Source organism: Amblyomma mixtum, chromosome 2 (genome assembly GCF_055824585.1).
Source record: "Amblyomma mixtum isolate Tamu chromosome 2, ASM5582458v1, whole genome shotgun sequence".
Lineage (NCBI taxonomy): Eukaryota > Metazoa > Arthropoda > Arachnida > Ixodida > Ixodidae > Amblyomma > Amblyomma mixtum.
The window spans coordinates 302,545,844-302,562,898 of NC_143013.1; the positions used below are offsets into that span (position 1 = coordinate 302,545,844).

Consider the following 17,055-nt stretch of genomic DNA (forward strand, 5'->3'; position numbering starts at 1 on the left):
GAAGGGTGACCGCCGCCGGCTGCACAGAGTTTAAAACGAGTCGAGAATGAGCGGGAAGAGCGACGACGGAGAAAAAGGTGCAACCGCGGGGGCGGTCTCACGTCAGTGACCCGACGTGTACAAGCAGGAGCCACGGCTGAGGATGAGGGGGGGGGGGGGGGGGGGGGGGGGCAGAGGTCTCAGCCTGACCGTGACGCAAGCAGTCGTCTCTTCCTTCTCTCCGTCCCGTCCCAAGGCAGTCTCACTGCCTTCACTCTTTCTGCGCATGCCGTCTGAATCCCCCGTCTGCACACGTCGTCTTTTTCTCATAGTCCTCTCTTTTTTAGCTTTCTTTCCTGGTTTTCTTCCAGAAGAGAGAGAGAGCGAGCGCTCCCGCTCTTGAGACTGGTGGAAAAGAGAACCAGAAAACAATAAAACGCAGGCGCCCCGAATGGTCGCCCTTTCGATGCTTGTCTTCGGCGACTGCGGATGCGCGCGCGCGCGCGCTCCGCCGGTGTGTGATGGGTGCCGCCGCGCCGTGACATCACGCAAGAGACGACGAACCCTGCGCTTCGCCCGGAGCTAGAGCAGCGGTGTGGTTGCGCTTCTCTCTTCCTCCCGGCTGCAGCCAGGCTATATAGCCTCTGCACGGCTTCTTCATCCTCTGCTGCTGCCGCTGTGCCACGAGCTCCGGCGGCCGCAGCGGCGGTGTCTTATTTTTGGAGGCCGCTTTCTTTCTCTCGCCGGAGGGCTGCACCGGTGGCTGCCGCGGCGGAGGAGCCCACAACAACAGCGGCGGCGAAAGAGAAAGCCTGCGTGCGCCGCCGCGGCTCTAAGGGCCGCGCCAGGAGACGGCCGAAATCTGCGCGCCGCCGTCACGGAGCCAGAGGGCAGTGTGGCCGCGCCGCCACCGCTCCTACTTGTGCCGCTGCTTGGTTCAGTGACGTTGCCGCTTGACACACTCATCATCGTCCGGAGGCAACTCGCCACTACTGCTCAGAAGCTCGATGGACGTCTGTGCGTCCACTGGGAATAGTTTAACTCCACGTGGCACACATCACGGAAGTCCTGGCCGACGCCCGGAGCGCATTTGGTTCCGGCACTCGTTGCCGAAAACGGTGCAATGTCTTTAATACTTTAGATTGTTGATGACTTATGAAGGAACTTCGTTTACTGAAGATTTTTTATTTGTGTGTGTTTGAGTGGCGGGATTCACTATGTTAGGGGATAAACGCTTCGACTCATTGCGCTGGATGATTGAGGCTCCGTGCACGCAATTGTAGTTGGAGCCTATGTGCCTTTAACTTCGAAGACTGTCCTTCACCGGGCGTACCGAGGAGCCCGCCTCACTGCGGAAGCCGACGCCGCCCGCCACGTGCTTTCTGGAACGCGCGCCATGGGACGACGCGACCGGCTGCCCTGTGCTGACTTCCGCAAACCGGCTGTAGTCGAAACATTTGACAGCTTTCTAAGTCGATGAAGCAGCACCTGTCCGAGAAGCAAGAAGCGTCAATTCATTTCTCTGTGCTCACCGGCCTTACCAGAAGTTGTAGTCATACGAGGAACGTGTCGGACTTGTGATTCTGAGCCCCAAACGAAGACGAAATGCCTTTACCGGTCCTGCAGTAGGAGTGCCAACGAGTGTGTTTGTGCGTGTGACCATGCCTGTCTTTCTCGCGTGACCATGACGAGTCGGTCGCAGTATCACCACGCCACCGTCTCGTTCAGATTCGACCAATACTTTCACTGCAGCTACCAGCCTCCGCGTCATTCTTCTGAAGTGGCCCTATGGTGCAGTGGTCGTCGTCATGGGTGCTTCGTCGCAGCGAGGAGGTGATCAGCGCGGCGGCTCCTGGTGGTCGGCGTCGGACGCAAGCCCTGTAGGTCCTCCTCTGAAGCCCCCGCCGCCGCGGCGGCCGCATCCTCTGGCAGTATGCGGGAACCACGCCGGTCGTCGCGGTGCTCCAAGTGCCGCTACTACTGTCGCGCCGGCACCACGTCACTCATGTCTCACTTCGGCCTGTGCAGCCTGGTGGTGGGGTACTGCGTGATGGGCGCGTTCCTCTTCGAGTTCCTCGAGGCCAGCAACGAGCGCAACAAGAGGCTCGAGATGATGCGCTGGCGCTCGAACCTCGCCGACGCGCTGTGGCAGCTGACGGCCGACGCGCCGCTCTTGGACCAGGCCAACTGGACGGGCGAAGCCGTGGCCAGGCTGCGGCGATTCGAGGTCACCCTCGTGCAGGCTGTGCGCAAGGAGGGCTACGACGGCAAAGAGGACGCCCAACTACAGTGGTCCTTCACCGGGGCTCTGCTGTACTCCATCATCGTGATCACCACAATCGGTGAGTGGTTCGCTAGGCCGGCAAGGCAGACCTTTCTTACAAGAGTCTATATAGACTTCTATTCTAGATTGCTGTGAGGTCCTTCTGGAGGAAATTAGTGTTTTGAGTAAAGCAGGCGCATGGGGAAGGTATTATCATTTGTTTACCTTTCCGGAGTTTAAACGGAGCTTGCCTTACACGACTTAGAAGCACTAAAGCACCATTGCTGTTACATATTTCGTGTCAAACATATACGGATTCGCTGAAGGCGCCCACAACGAGCGATGATAGAGTTCGTAGCTCCCAGTTTTTTTCCCGTCGCCCTTCTTGCAAACGATCCCTCTAAGGCACCGTAAAGCGAAGGCTTCGCGAGCGGGCTGAATGGCTCTTCGGTGTGTTTGGGCTAAGACAACAGGCTGGCTATTTTTTCAAGTTCCATGTAATGCTGGTGGCTAAAAGGCTGCGGTCACACGTAAACAACTATCGACGAGGCCAGTACTCTGGAATTCTGTATCATGCATCCACTGCCTGTTCAAACTGGTTCTGCACATTCCCTAAATATGCCTCCTACACGCACCCGTCTTTCGTAATGTCTTCCGGAACCGTGCGAATTGCATTGGAAGGCTTCACTGGCCCGAAGAAATTGCGCGCGAAGTCGGAATAAAGTGCTCTCTTCGTTTTTTTTTCTTCTGCGGTAGAGAAATTTAACTTCTTCGCTGCATTGAACAAAGTTACTATGGTTGACTGTGTTATTGAAAGCCGCAAATATGGTGGTGCTTAGACAAAGAAAAAAGCATGTACTCGTACTTGTAAACTCTATTCCGTAGTATCACGGCTCACAGCGTGAATTGAGCTAGCCACTCAACCACCAATCGATAGTCCATATCAAGAAATTCTGGACAGACGCATTTTTTTCGACGGGAAGTTGTTAATGAACGCAATTTTTCAGAATACCGTAAGATTGTACCTTTTCAGCCAATATATCCGAAAATACCTCCGCGAAACGCTTTCAGTTGTCTGCTATTTACTTTCAAAAACGCACCTTATTGGTTTTCTATGGCACTATTAACTATTCGCTGCGAGTGCAAGACAAATTTTAAACGAAACATTTTGCTACGCACTTGAAGATTAGACCATACCCATCAATATGTTCATAACAGTATCTTACAATATTCCACATCTGCCTCAAATTTAAAAGCGATGTCCAGGCAAGCTGGACTTGCACGCGTAAAGTTTAAAGGCTAATGTAAGTGCAGAGCATCGGGCAAAAGAGTCGAGCAAAATACAGCCATTTCTGCTCGTTGAGTTCACATTCTTTCCGACAGCAACTTTCTATCAGGGACTAACGGTACAGCTTTCACTGAGTAATACCGTCTACGCGTATGTAGCTGCTGACCACACATGGCGAGACACGTTTTGACGCAAGCGGCTCTTTGGCGACTCGAGCCGCCAGCACGAAACACTCCGATGATGAACGCTGCTTAAAATCATGTGTATACAATAAATAACCGCTGCGCCTACTGCCCCACTCGGCAGGCTGATGTCATATATACATATTAACTTCCCGTGGCAGAATCGTTATCTTCGTCCAGGGAGACAGCAACACGGGATGTTTTGCCCGCAAGGTTTGAGTCTTTCAATGACATTAGCGAAGACAAGCGGGCGGCGAGACTCAACAGGTTTATGGCTTTCCCCCTCTCGTCGACTGGCAAGAGTCGTTACTCGGCTGACGCACAGTGATCGATCGCTAAACCGAAATAAACTTCACGAGCCCCTCGCTTACCGCGCTTCGAGCGCCATTTGTTTGGGACTTAGGGTGCTTCAAGAGCGAAACAAGGCTGCCTGCAGACGCGCTACGCCGCAGGCAAGGCGCCTTTACTGCGCAGAGAAAGGTACTATAGTTTCATTCAACTCAAGAACGCAGCGGGGAATGCCCCTCAAAAGAGCCCCCCAGTTAATGACATCATCGGATTGTCATAACGGCTCAGCTAATCCCATTTCATGGAGGCACCTGCCAGTTATCTGCGATTTCATTCTATGGGACTCACCGCGACGCCATGAGAACCGGTGGACGCCACTGGCTGGAATGCCTCCTTTGAGGGGCGTTCGCCGTTGCTTTCTTGAGTTGTATCCAACTATAGTCTAGAAGCTGTGAATACGAAACACCCTGTAAGGCTTACTCTAAGACAATGCCCTCATCTAACGCAAAAAAAAAACGGCATTTTGTTTTATGTAAGAACTTAGCCAATGGACTAAGGCTTACAGGGTGGTTTGTAGAGCACGAACACTAGTTATTGGTTCACCTGAAGGCACGCCGATGTGATAAAACGTTAATTTGTAAAAATCTACTGGTAAAGAACGGAATCATCTTCATGGCTGAAACGGTTATTGGGAGAGGCTGAGCTGTATAATATAAGTACGAACGAATGCCTTTGCGCTACAAATTATTTACTACGGCGTTATGCATCCGACTCTGGCGCGCTGTGGCTCAATAAATCCTGCGCATTTAAACATACAAATATGCTTTATCATAATTGATTGTTCAATGAGAAAAAAAGTAAAGAAGCCGCTGGTATTGAAACTATCACAGTGAACGCTAGGAAGCTGAACCTCCAGTGACCTAAGAAGAAGGCACGATTGAGACAAGGTGGCTAGATGCGGTAGATTATATAATGTTATGTTATGTTGGTTGGCTTGGTTGGTTTATTGGGGTTTGACGTCCCAAAGCGACTCAGGCTATGAGAGACGCCGTAGTGAAGGGCTCCGGAAATTTCGACCACCTGGGGTTCTTTAACGTGCACTGACATCGCACAGCACACGGGCCTCTAGAATTTCGCCTCCATCGAAATTCTGCCGCCGTGGCCAGGATCGAACCCGCGTCTTTCGGGTCAGCAGCCGAGCACCGTAACCACTGAGCCACCACGGCGGTTAATGTAATGTTATTTCACGTTATGTTTTGTTATGTAATGTTATGTAAGGTTATGTTATGTTATGTTATGTTATGTTATGTTATGTTATGTTATGTTATGTTATGTTATGTTATGTTATGTTATGTTATGTTATGTTATGTTATGTTATGTTATGTTATGTTATGCTACGCAATGACTGAGGACAAATGCAGCAGTTCGTAGCAATTGAAAAAGTTATTCACGTACTGCGAAGGGTGGGTGGCGCATCACAGGTAGTGCGGGTGGCAAAAATTGTTACCACTCGTACGGAAGTTTTTGGAATGTTTCCGAAAGGTTCGCATTCAGGTTCGACGTCATGTTTGGTCAAAGATCCGTCGCGGTTTTTGCGCTGTATTTACCTGAGTGTGTCAAGAACGGGCGCTAAAAGCGCTTCATGTTATGAAGCGGCCGCATCGGTCGCTTGCGTTTCATGCAGACCATGGCAGGTGAAGAGCGCGAGTCGTCTATAGAACGAAAAGCTTCTTCGTTACGTTTTTCCACGCGTGCATTACGATGGTACTCGATGCGAAAAGATATATTCGAGAAATGAAGTTATTGAGCAGCTTAGGATGATGTTGGCAATATATACCAGGTGTTCCAGCTAAATTTAACAAGGTTTTTAGCTCTATAGACGAGTGAAACCAACTGAATGTTGTTGGGAGTCGTGTGGCCTAATCTGACCTTTATTTTTGGTTGTAAAAAGTTAGTTCATTAGCCTAGTCTAAGTAGCTAATGATAGCAAAGGAATAGCAGGGGAAATTTAATATTTTTGGGACCACGGAAACTTTCGTTCGTAAACGACAGAGTCGTAAGTGAGCGTGAAAGAGCCCAAATGGCGAGAGTAAAACTTAAAGAGACTTCATGTTGTGCGCTCTCCCTGGCATCCTGCACAACGTGTAGGTTCTCGGCAACGTGCAATGTAGTGACCATGGGATGGCGATGTCCCGAATTAGCCTAGAGTTGAAGGAGATACAGAAGAAATTAGCGAGGAAGAAGCCTTTCAAAGAGTTAGTGGTAAAATAGAAAGTAAAGGAATTCAGGATAACGCTGCTGACCAGATACTCTCACCTTTAACCGAGTACGGCGACACTAGTGTTCAAGCAATGAACCATACATAATTTCGAAGACATGAGTACGGAGTGCACAGTAGGAGTACGCGGTAGGCTAGTTAGACTGGATGCAGGTAAACTCTCTCAGAAAACGAAACATCTGATCAAGAGACGAAAAATTATGAAAGCCTCTCACCCAACAGACAGAAGAGAACTGACAGAGCTACCAAAGTTAATCAATAGCGCAAAGTAACCGACATACGGAAACATAATATGGAGAGATTCGAGCATGCTCTGAAGAACGCAGGTAGCGTAAAAGAGTTCAAGACGAAACTAGGCCTAGGCAAAAATCGCATGTATGTGTTAAAGGACAAACAGCGCAATGTCATTAACAGTGTGGTAGTTAATGTAGCCAAGGAGTTCCTCACAGATCCGCACAATAGCCGAAGTTATCAGGACAGAAAGGGGAGAAGCAGCAGTGCAGAGCAAATGGACGCCCCCCAGTAACGAAAGATGAAGCAAAGGAAGCCTTAGAAGCAATGTAAAGGCGGACATCAGCTGGTGAGGATCACGCAACCGCAGATCTGTCGAAGGAAGGTGAGGAGATTGTGCTAGCAAAAGTATACGGAATGCATTACGAACTCGACCGTACCGGAATCTTGGAATAACGCTAACGTTATCTTAACCCATGAGAAAGGGGACGTCAAAAACTTGAAAAATTATAGATCGATTAGCTTACTGTCCGTTTCCTAAAGGGTATTTACTAAGGTAATCGTTAGTATAATCAGGACTACCTTAGACTTCAGTCAACCAAAGGACCAGACAGGCTTTCTTAAAGGCTGCTAGACAATCGGTCATGCTCTAACTACCAGTCAGCTGGTCGAAATAAATGCACACAATATAACAAATCCCTGTTTACACCCTTCATAGATTACGATAAATAATATGACTCAGACGAAACAACAACAGCTACGCAAGCATTACGAATTCAAGGTATAGAAGACTCATATGTCAAACTGGCTCGCGATACCTGGTTAAGCTAAATGCGACTGAAATGTGCCAGCACGTTTGCTCTTGTTTAGCTCTGTTTGTCTTTGTATAGCTTTTTTAAGCCTGAAAATTCGAGTTGCACCTAAATGTTCTAGCAGTTGTTCTTCGGTTTTCCTCTTGCGATAAGCCGGCTGAGCTGGTCGCTGCGATTCGAGTCGTCGTTCCCCCCGTTCGGCGGTCTCTGAAGCCAATCATACACGCATCTTGACTGCACGTTCATCCGGTGACTTCATGATTCGGCCCTTCTTTCTTACTCTTATTCAAGTTTCTCGCTCTTCACCTGTTTCTCCATCCCGTTTAGTAAGTGTATACTGTCTTCATCATTCTGCTCCATCTTGCCGCCTCGCTACATCTACTGGATCGATTGGTTCACTTTGGCGCTCTCTTCTCTTGCGTTGCTGTTCAGCTCGCCGTGCAAGTTGTTCGACTTTAGAATGTGTCGAAGGACCGGCTTCATCCACGATTTACCGTTTGCTGCGCTGAACGTGCCTCCGGCGACTTCATACTCCCTCTCCTTTCTGGCTTCTGCATGTGCACGCAACCGGGTATCTCGCTCTTTATCTTCCCAGAATATCTCCACTCGGTTGCTGCTGGCGCAACGCTCCCCCGTGCTTACCCTAGTTACTCCGAGTTTCACCTGGGCATAACGGCTTTTTCGCTGATGACCCATCTGGTGCTAGCGCGCTGAAATACTAAAATACGTCTATGCGGCTGCATAGCCACCAGAGTCCTTCATAAAAAAAGTAATAAAAAACCAATAAGGAAGGGTGTCTGGCAGAGAGACACATTTTTGCCAGTGCTATTCACCCCGCGTTTACAGGAGGTACCCGGAGACATGTATTGGGAACAGTTGGGGACAAAAGTTGATGGATAATACCTTAGTAATCTGCATTCGCTGATGACATTGCCTTGTTAACACAATGGACGAAATGGAAACACGATCAATGACTTAGGCACATCAGAACGGTCGGTCTAAAATCTAATATGCAGAAAACTAATGATCAGTAGTCTCGAAAGGAAACAGCAGTCTACGATAGGTGGCGAGGTGTTGGAAGTGGCAAGGAAATACTTCTATGTACGGCAAGTAGTGACCGCAGATCCTGACTACGAGAGTGAAATAAATAGGTTGGATTGCATATGGCAGGTATTCTCAGGTCATGAATGGCAGTTTTCCATCATCCCTCTAGATTAAAGTATATAACATCTGTATATTGCCGGTACTGATCTATGGGGCAAAAACGTAGAGGCTAACGAAAAGGGTTCAACTTAAACTGAGGACAACGCAGCGAGCTGTGTAAACGAAAATGGTACGTTTAACGTTAAGATACAAGAAGAGAGAAGAGTGCGGCAGGGATTAACCGCAGGTTAATGACATCCTAGCCGAAATCAAGGAGAACAAATGGGCATAGGCAGGACATGGGGTGCGAAGGTAAAATAACCGATGGTCGTTGAGGGTAACCGACGGGATTCCAAGAGAGGGTAGGCGTATCAGAGGGAGGCAGAAAGTCAGGTAGTCGGATGAGATTAGGAAGTTTCGGGGCATAAGGTGACCGTTGCTGGGGCAAGACCGGGTTAACTGGACTGACATGCAAGAGGCATTTGTCCTTTAGTGGGCATAGTGAGGCTGATGATAATGATTAATGAGCTAAGTTCCTAAATGCTGGCTTCAGGAAAAATGTGTCTATTTGAAAGTATACATCGTGATGAAAAACAGAAATCCCAGATGTTTGCAAACATGGGACCATTTGCAATATGGGACTAAAAAGAAAGCCCGCGGAAAAAAAAAAACACGTGAAAGTGGTGCTAGTTCAGCCCCCCAAGACGCGTTCTCTGAGAGTAAAATTCGTTGGTCTTCGGAGCGCTATCATCGACGTGGCTTGGCGTTTTCACTGGTCACAGGATGCCCGCCAGCAACTGCTGACTCTTTGGCGGGTTTTCTTTTGAGTGAGCGTTTCTAAAAGCAAACGGTAGTCTCCGGAGCTGATCTGAAATAAAGTAGTTCAACTTGGATGCCCGACTGGCGTAATAGAAACACTGATGGGTTCAAAAGCCACGCATTAATCTGTACATCGGGCACGGGCTGTTCTCAGAGCTGATGGCTGTGAACATGGTGAGTTTCTGCTCAGTACTTTCTACTGAAGAAAATGTGTAATGATGGTTGCGAAAATAAAATGTGGTTCATGCAATTTAACGACCCGTAGCTACACGCGGGATATTAAAATTGCCATAGTTTCACTGTTGAGTTGCTCAGACTCAATTCTGACCGGCCTTGGGTTTTCTAGCAAACGCGCACTGCTGAAGCACAGGACACAGGCGTCATTTCTCTCCAATCAGAACGCAGCCGCTGCGGCCGGGATTCGATCATGAGATGTAGCCAGACGCTATATATCCACGGCGCCACCACGATGGTCAAAAGAGGCCCGCGGGTGTAGCCAGTCAAGAGACTCTAGCGGCCTGTGCGGCTTCCTTGGGTGCTGCGAAAGGGTATTATCAAATACAATAGTTAAAAAAACAAATTTTTACTGCCACAGCTGTTAAAAGTACCTCTCCCGGTTCAGCGGTGTTGGCCTAACACTGCGTCACACTGAATGGGCAGCATGCAGTGAAGTCAAGCATGACATCACAACAACGCGCCATGCTGACTGGTCCGCACACCGCGACGTCACGATTGACAGCATAGTGACGTCACGCACAATCAATCACAGAAGACAGAGAACGAACAAACAATACGATATTCACCACCGCAAAGAGTTTTCGATTAATCTCGCGTTACGCAGAGGTAACAGGCCTGGTTATTTGTTTTTAATTGAACAGTGGTGGGTGTGGTAATCACTGTCGATTGTCATGTGACGGCCTTAAGCCCTCAGCACTCAATGAAACTGGCCCCTGCCCTGCACGTTGGTTTCTCGCACCCGTTGCTCCGACCTCATCCTGTGATAATTTTCTTGCCTTTCATGAAAGCCCCCTGTTACCAAAACAAAGAAATGAAGAAAGGAACTGTGCTAGTCGGTAGCATCATCTCTCGCGTTCACACCTCGCGCTCACGCAGAGCCGACACTTTACGGCCTATTCGGCATGTTAACGCGTTGCCTCACAGAGCGGCCTCGCAATTTCTACAGCCCGACTGAAACGACGCCAGATGCGGCTGCAGTCTGCCGACACGTATATGCTCGCCTTTTCTTACGAAGAGGGTGCAAGCTCCTCGGCGGCAGCCTATCTGCCAGGGTAGAGTCGAGCCGACAGCAATAACAACACTACGGCGGGCCGCCCTGTCAAAACACTCAGTCCGCGCGGTATTTACACTCGCCACCGCTTCCCTTCGGTGCCGCTCTTATATATTCAGTCGAGCGCCGCGCCTGGCCCCACCATAGTGCGGCCGCCCCGTACACCACTGCTCTCGCTCGACCATAACAACGAGCCCCCGAAACGATGTGTTCTTTTTGTTTTTCTTCTTTTTTTCCCTTTTGCCTCCGAGTTTCTGCTGCTGCCTTGATGCAATCGAGTCGGCTACCGGGAAAGGCAGATTTTATGGTCACGCGTCTAGCCGCTTTATTGGCCATCTTTCGAGGACGACGACACAACATAATCAAACGAATCCTTGAAGCTAGTCGCTCCAAACTAAACGTTTTTGTTGCAGCTCACACAAAAAAGTTCAGTTCCAGTGGACCTCTTTAGTGAAGAAAAAAAAACTGTTCGTAGTGGTTCGAACCAGCTTGCACTCGTATGTCTGCCAGGTGTTTCAGTGAAGAGTTTAAGTAATTCTCAAAAATAGGCTTTTTGAGGTAAAGATATGGCTTTTCCAGTATAGTATTATCAGTGTTGGCGGGCACAAGAAAAACGCTTAATCACCTCAAGTAGTAAGCTGGTTAAAACATTTTTAATAATAAACTTTTTAAGTAGTAGAGTCAGGCGCTTAGTTGCAATTAGAGATTTATAGCCGGTAGTTAGTAATAGCCATGTCAGCTTTTAGAATTTAGAAAACGCGGTTTCCTTGTCGCTGTGGCTCGACAAAATTTGGATTTTTTTGACTAGTTACGTGTACTGGAAAGGTTGCTTTGCCTGCATGCTTTTCGAAAGCGCATTTATTTGGGCACGATGTAGCCAAAGTCTTCTCGAAACACCTAGTATATAGAACACAGGGAATGCGTCAAAAGGAAACACATTAAATGCATTCATTGTTAGCTGCCCGTATGTAAAAAATAAAATTATTGATATGCATAGCGGACACTGATCGAAAATGTTTCTCGGCACTGCTCAGAACATTGAGCGTGGCAATGCATCTAAGATGCAGACATTAGCCCAGTGAGGAGGAGGAGGAAAAAGAGCGCTTGCTCAACTGAGGACCATTCGTGACACGCCCAGTTCGGATGAAACTAAACACTCTAGGATGAATGGGAAAGGAATAGAAAATAAGGGTAGGGATTATCAGAACTACAAGGGTGTTGAACGTGTGTTTTTTATCTTTCCGGATCTCCATATATGCATTTCAGACAGTGAATCGATCTTCAGTGCAAGGCAGAGTTGCATCGGTGTTGACCTGAGTGCAAGGAGACTGGAATATATCAGAAATAATCTGTGACCTTTGAAATACTGCTCCTTCACTGTTGTTTTTCTTTTTTGTTTGCGGTAATTGAATGGTATTGCAATTCCTTGGTATTCCCCGAACAACTAGGTGATGCGGCTACGGCTCCGATCCACGACCTCTGAATTTCGTGGGTGCGAATCTCACCGGCGGCGTGTGGTTGTTTTCTCTTCTGCTTTCTTATCAATTATCTTTAAGTGATTGAATATTTACACTATTATTCTCCAGTTAATGAACACCACAAATTGAAAAAAAAAAAAAAACGTCCCCTATTCTTCTTGGTTTCGGTGACTGTTCGCTTATGTCATGTAGGTTATAACGAGCACCTCTTTTCTTTTCCCTTGTATGTTTAATAGTTTAACGATGGCCTCTAATTAATCTGGCAGCCTTGATGCCTTTGGTAGCATAAGAGGGTTCTCGAAAGCTTCCACATTCTTTGTGACTGCCCTGCCTACAGCACCGAAAGGCAATCCCTCATCCGTGTGCTGGACCGCCTAGATCCACGCCCACTGACTGAAATGAGGATTCTCGGCCACTGGCCGCGGCGATCGTCGGCGGTGCAAGCCTCCAAGGCACTGCTAACATTCTTGCGGACTTCTGGCCTGCACGATAGGCTGTGACTTCATCGAACGCTGACTTTTTAGAGTGTCTTCAATTTTCTGTTACTCCCCTTTCTCTTTCATTTTTTTTTTGTTCGAGCTGTTTGCCATCAGGCATAATGAAAAAGGAAAGATAGTTATAAAAAGGAGTGCAAAAAAGCCTCGCTTAAAAAGCGGCACAAGTTCGTGATATAGCGATTATCTAGAGTCCACTTGGTATAGTCGTCTGCAACGTCCCATCGCAGGCCAACCTTTCTTAGTAAACGTCGTCTCACGGAAGCTGTAGCCGGGCAAGTCCACAGCAAGTGTTTTTCATCACACTGGTCGGGCGCAGCACCCCCTCACCCCCTTCCCCCCGTGTAGGGTAGCAAACCGATTATTATTCAGGTTAATCTCCCTGCCTTTCCTCTTCTACCTCCTCCTCCTCTCGAAAGCTCCCGCCCTCACCGTTCGATCACGTTCCTACGTGGCGCTCGCGGTAATACAGGACGTTCTACGTCCGCCGCTACGGACAAGGGTGGCGCTGGTGAACACTCTCAAGGTTCGCTTACACTGCACATAAATACCCCCGAAAGCAGAAGATTGGGCAGCCGTCGCCGTAGCTTGCGAGATTCGAAGGTCGTGGGTTCGGATCCCACCAGAGGCGTGTGGTTTTTTTTTCTTCTGCTTTCTTATCAATAACCTTTAAGTGATTGAATAGTTACACTATTAATCTCCAGTTAATTAGCACCACATATTGAAAAAAAAAAACATTCCCTATGCCCCTTGGTTTCGATGGCTGCTCGCTTCCGTCACGAAATGAAAGAAGGCATGCGTGACAGCATGCAGGCACGTTGATGTGTACAGCACCGCTGGCCAGTAGACGTTTTTAGCATACCGGAGAAATATACCGGTTTACCCGACGCCAGCTGAGCTCACATAGTGGCCCCGCCCGGCCCCACCCATGTCAGTGCGCGTACGCAGGAGGCGTCCGGTAAACTGGTATACGTATCCGGTATGCTAAACACGTCCAATGTGAGACTGACTGCGGCATTGCAGTGGCAGCATCATTTGGGCTTGCACTTTTCTTCCTGCATAGAGCCCGCATTTATGTTTCATCAGCCCCTGAATCCCCGACAAGACCGATGCAGGCAGCACGCGGGCACGCGCCTTTTGCATCCTCGCCCCTGTCCATGTGGGACCTACAGCGGTCTTGTGTTGCCAGCCCCCATTGGGCTCGGCGAGGTTTTTCCGGGATAGAGAACACATTTATTTTGCGCCTGCCTTCAAATAACCGACAAGGGACCGGTGTGAGCAGCAGGCGGGCATGCCTGCTTTCTATCTCCGCCACGGCCGATGTGAGACCCAGAGCAGTTTGGTGTGGGCAGCTCCATTTTGGCTTCAGGAGGTTTTTCTCATCGAGCCTGCAGTTATGCTGAATCTGTCCGCTAGTTCCCTGTAAGAGACCGATGGAAACTGCATGCAGGAAATTGGCCTGAGATATCTCTAGCAGCGCCGATATGGGACCAATTAAGCATCAACAGGCGAGAATGCCCCTCACTATCTTGATTTTTTTTGTTCTTAATAGCTTCACTCGAACTGCCTTTCTGAAATCCTTTTTGTGCCGGACTGCAGAGCCGTGAGCGTGAAGTACGGTACATTACTAATTTTTGATGGCGCCCGACCAAGCCGACCATTGTTCTATAGTTCAGTAAAGGCATGCTGGATAAAAGCCCGCGAAGCCTACAGTTCAAACCAGCTCACCGCTATCCTCTTCCGCATAAAAAGAAAACAAATGTGAAACATTGGAAGTAAATGCTGACGAAGTGCATTGCCACCAGTTGCCTGTGAAACCTCCTGTATTCTATACTGGCTTTCTTTTTCATCCATTACTTTCTCTTCTTCCTGTTCTTCCGAGATAACCTACCACTCTATACAGTCACGTTCGCAGTGTGCGCTATGCATGGCCACGCGTACAATATGTACCCTATGAGTCATACTTAGAAGAACAGGAGAAGTGGTTAAACCAGCTCTTAACTCGAGAAAATCAAGTTGCACCACGAGATGAACGAATGGCGCAGAAAACTCTAGATGAAGAGCCTGAAACCGCTGCTGCTTATCGCTAAAACTGCTTTCCTCTGCGTTAAAGCCACTTTAAGCCTTTTTCGTGTTTCCTCTAAGTATGACACATAGCGTACCCTTACAAAGATATAGGCGGTCTTCACTGCTGTCCAGGTGATTGTTATCCTCCTGTACTGCTATCCCGATGAATTCTTCATGTGGACGCACAAGTCTCCGTGAAAATCTAAACTGCAAGCTCTGGTAGACTTGTGCGTTAAAATTATTAGGAAACCGACGTCGCTTGGCACAGGCGACAGAGGTTCTCAAAGAAGCGCTCGGGCGTCCCTCTCGCACGCTGCTGAGCACCGCAGACAGAAGACTCTGTGACGAACGTGAAGCGTTACCGAGAATCCCAGCCGACTCCGCTGAAAACAGGAAGCGGCCGGCGGTTTCTCCGCGGGCTCATTTATACTCTCTGCGAGAGCGCGGCGGCTCGCAGTGACTCATTTCCGCGCACTATCAAGAATCAGGCTCGTCGTCATCACAACGGAGGTGCTTTCTTCTACTCCCGGTCGCCCTCCTGGCGAGGAAGTGCCTCACGTGTGTTGACATTCTTGGGATCCCCTTTTTTTTGCTGGTTTGGTTAGCGAGTGTGTGTGTGTGTGTGTGTGTGTGTGTGTGTGTGTGTGTGTGTGTGTGTGTGTGTGTGTGTGTGTGTGTGTGTGTGTGTGTGTGTGTGTGTGTGTGTGTGTGTGTGTGTGTGTGTGTGTGTGTGTGTGTGTGTCTGTGTGTGTGTCTGTGCGCACGTGCGCACGTGCGTGCGTGCGTGCGTGCGCAAGCAAACAAGCAAGCGCACTTAATGATAGGGCGTTGTTCTGTCCCACTTCTCTGCTCCTCCCTTACTCTTCCCCAACAAGGGAAGGAGAAAGCGAGGGTGCGAAAGCACAAAACCTCTAACAGAGTAAAAAGAACACGGGATAGAGAAAGACAGGAAATAAGAAGCTCTACTATTGGTTCCTCCTCTCATCTAGTTCCTCTCTCTTTCTTTCCCTGTCTCTCCACGGGAGCGTATTACACGTGAGCAGCAAAGCTCCCGCCCCGCTAGCAGGACCAACTCCTCGCTCTCTCCTCCATCTCGCCGTCATGACAGGTGGGCTTTCCCCCGAGACACCGAGCACACACCCGCCTTCCTCCCCCTCTTCGCCCCAATGAGCGAGCGGCGTCTCCTGCCCCTCGGCGTCGTCGCATATCTTGGCCGGCTGCCCGCGAGGCGCGCGTGAACCGAGGCAAATTAAAACCCGGTACAGCAGCAGCAGCAGCATCCTCTGCTCCGGTGAGCCCTGCCCCGTGACGACGAACACACACGCTTCAACGAGGAATAGAAGAGCCGCGGTGCTTGCTGCGCGAGCGAGCCGCTGTCTCGTCCCACGAGGGGCCCCTTCCTTTACGGCGCCAACGCGAGGCTGGGGGAGGGAAGAGGGCGCGCGACGGCTCATTCGGTCGTCGCCATCCTTGTCGTCGTTAGAACTCGGCTCAGTTCGCTCCATCGCGCTCCCTCGACTGACGTAAGCGTTTTCGCCAGTTTTGAAAGAACGGTAACATACGCACGGATTGGCTTTTCTTTCCGCTCTGGACACGACAGCAGTGCCGATGTTACGTTGCGACTATGGGACAGTAATGCGTTTTAGGCCTTGCGCGCCAAATATTCAACCACTTCCACTTCCTAGCCTCGTGCTAAAGCTTTGGCGTCCGCACAGAAGAGGTCATCCTGGATACAGTGCAGCTGTCTGTAAAACAGGATTGGTAACGCAAGTTACCAATCCTGTTTTACAGACAACTGTTTTACAGATTGGTAACTTGCGTTGCGCCGCGTGCTTGGTAAATAAAATGAAGAAATATTTCTTTTTATTTGGGCAGTCAGTACTCCGGTGGTGTATTAGGTAAAAAAAGAAAAAATCCCCCCACCCCGAACGCCGGGGGGATGCGCCAGTTTCTGGCGGCGCTACGATCGGAGTCTTTTGAAAGCAGGCCGCTACTGGCGACGCTGCTGGCGTCATTCGGAGAATAACCTCGTCCGCTACATTGTATTCTAGTTCATTGTGCCCTGGATAACAATGACCACCAATGTCCTTCTGTATGCTGTGCACACGGCTATGCATAGCGCCCAGTGCATCATGGCCGCATAGGTAGCATGGACAGGTTACCCACGTTGTCTAAGAGATCTTCAAAATAAAAGGAAGGTGAAGAAGAAGTTGTGCACCAAAAATTGGAGGGCACACTTAGGCTCCACTTTAAGGGTATGGCGTGGCAGCGTTAATGGGTTAATGCCCAAATATGCGGGATTCGTCATTCTCTACTTTACATTCATATGTCCCTGGGAGTCCTCATATCACTCCTGGCACAGTGGAGCAGCGGTTCAGAGATGCACCCCTGCCCTTTGATGGCAGGTGTTGCCTCCGGCAGGGCTTGTGCGACCGAGTTTGCTCT

The 17,055-nt window shown here is 49.3% G+C and overlaps 1 protein-coding gene across 1 annotated transcript in view; it reads left to right on the forward strand.

Annotated features, from left to right (window-relative positions):
* Window positions 1-501: 501 nt before the first annotated feature.
* The window catches only part of LOC149364720 (potassium channel subfamily K member 18-like), a 34,751-nt gene continuing 18,197 nt past the window's right edge, over window positions 502-17,055 (forward strand). The window contains exon 1 of the mRNA XM_089574661.1: window positions 502-2,321. Within this exon, the coding sequence (XP_089430787.1) occupies window positions 1,913-2,321 (409 nt within the window). The 5' untranslated portion in view covers window positions 502-1,912. The remainder of the gene's footprint in view (window positions 2,322-17,055) is intronic.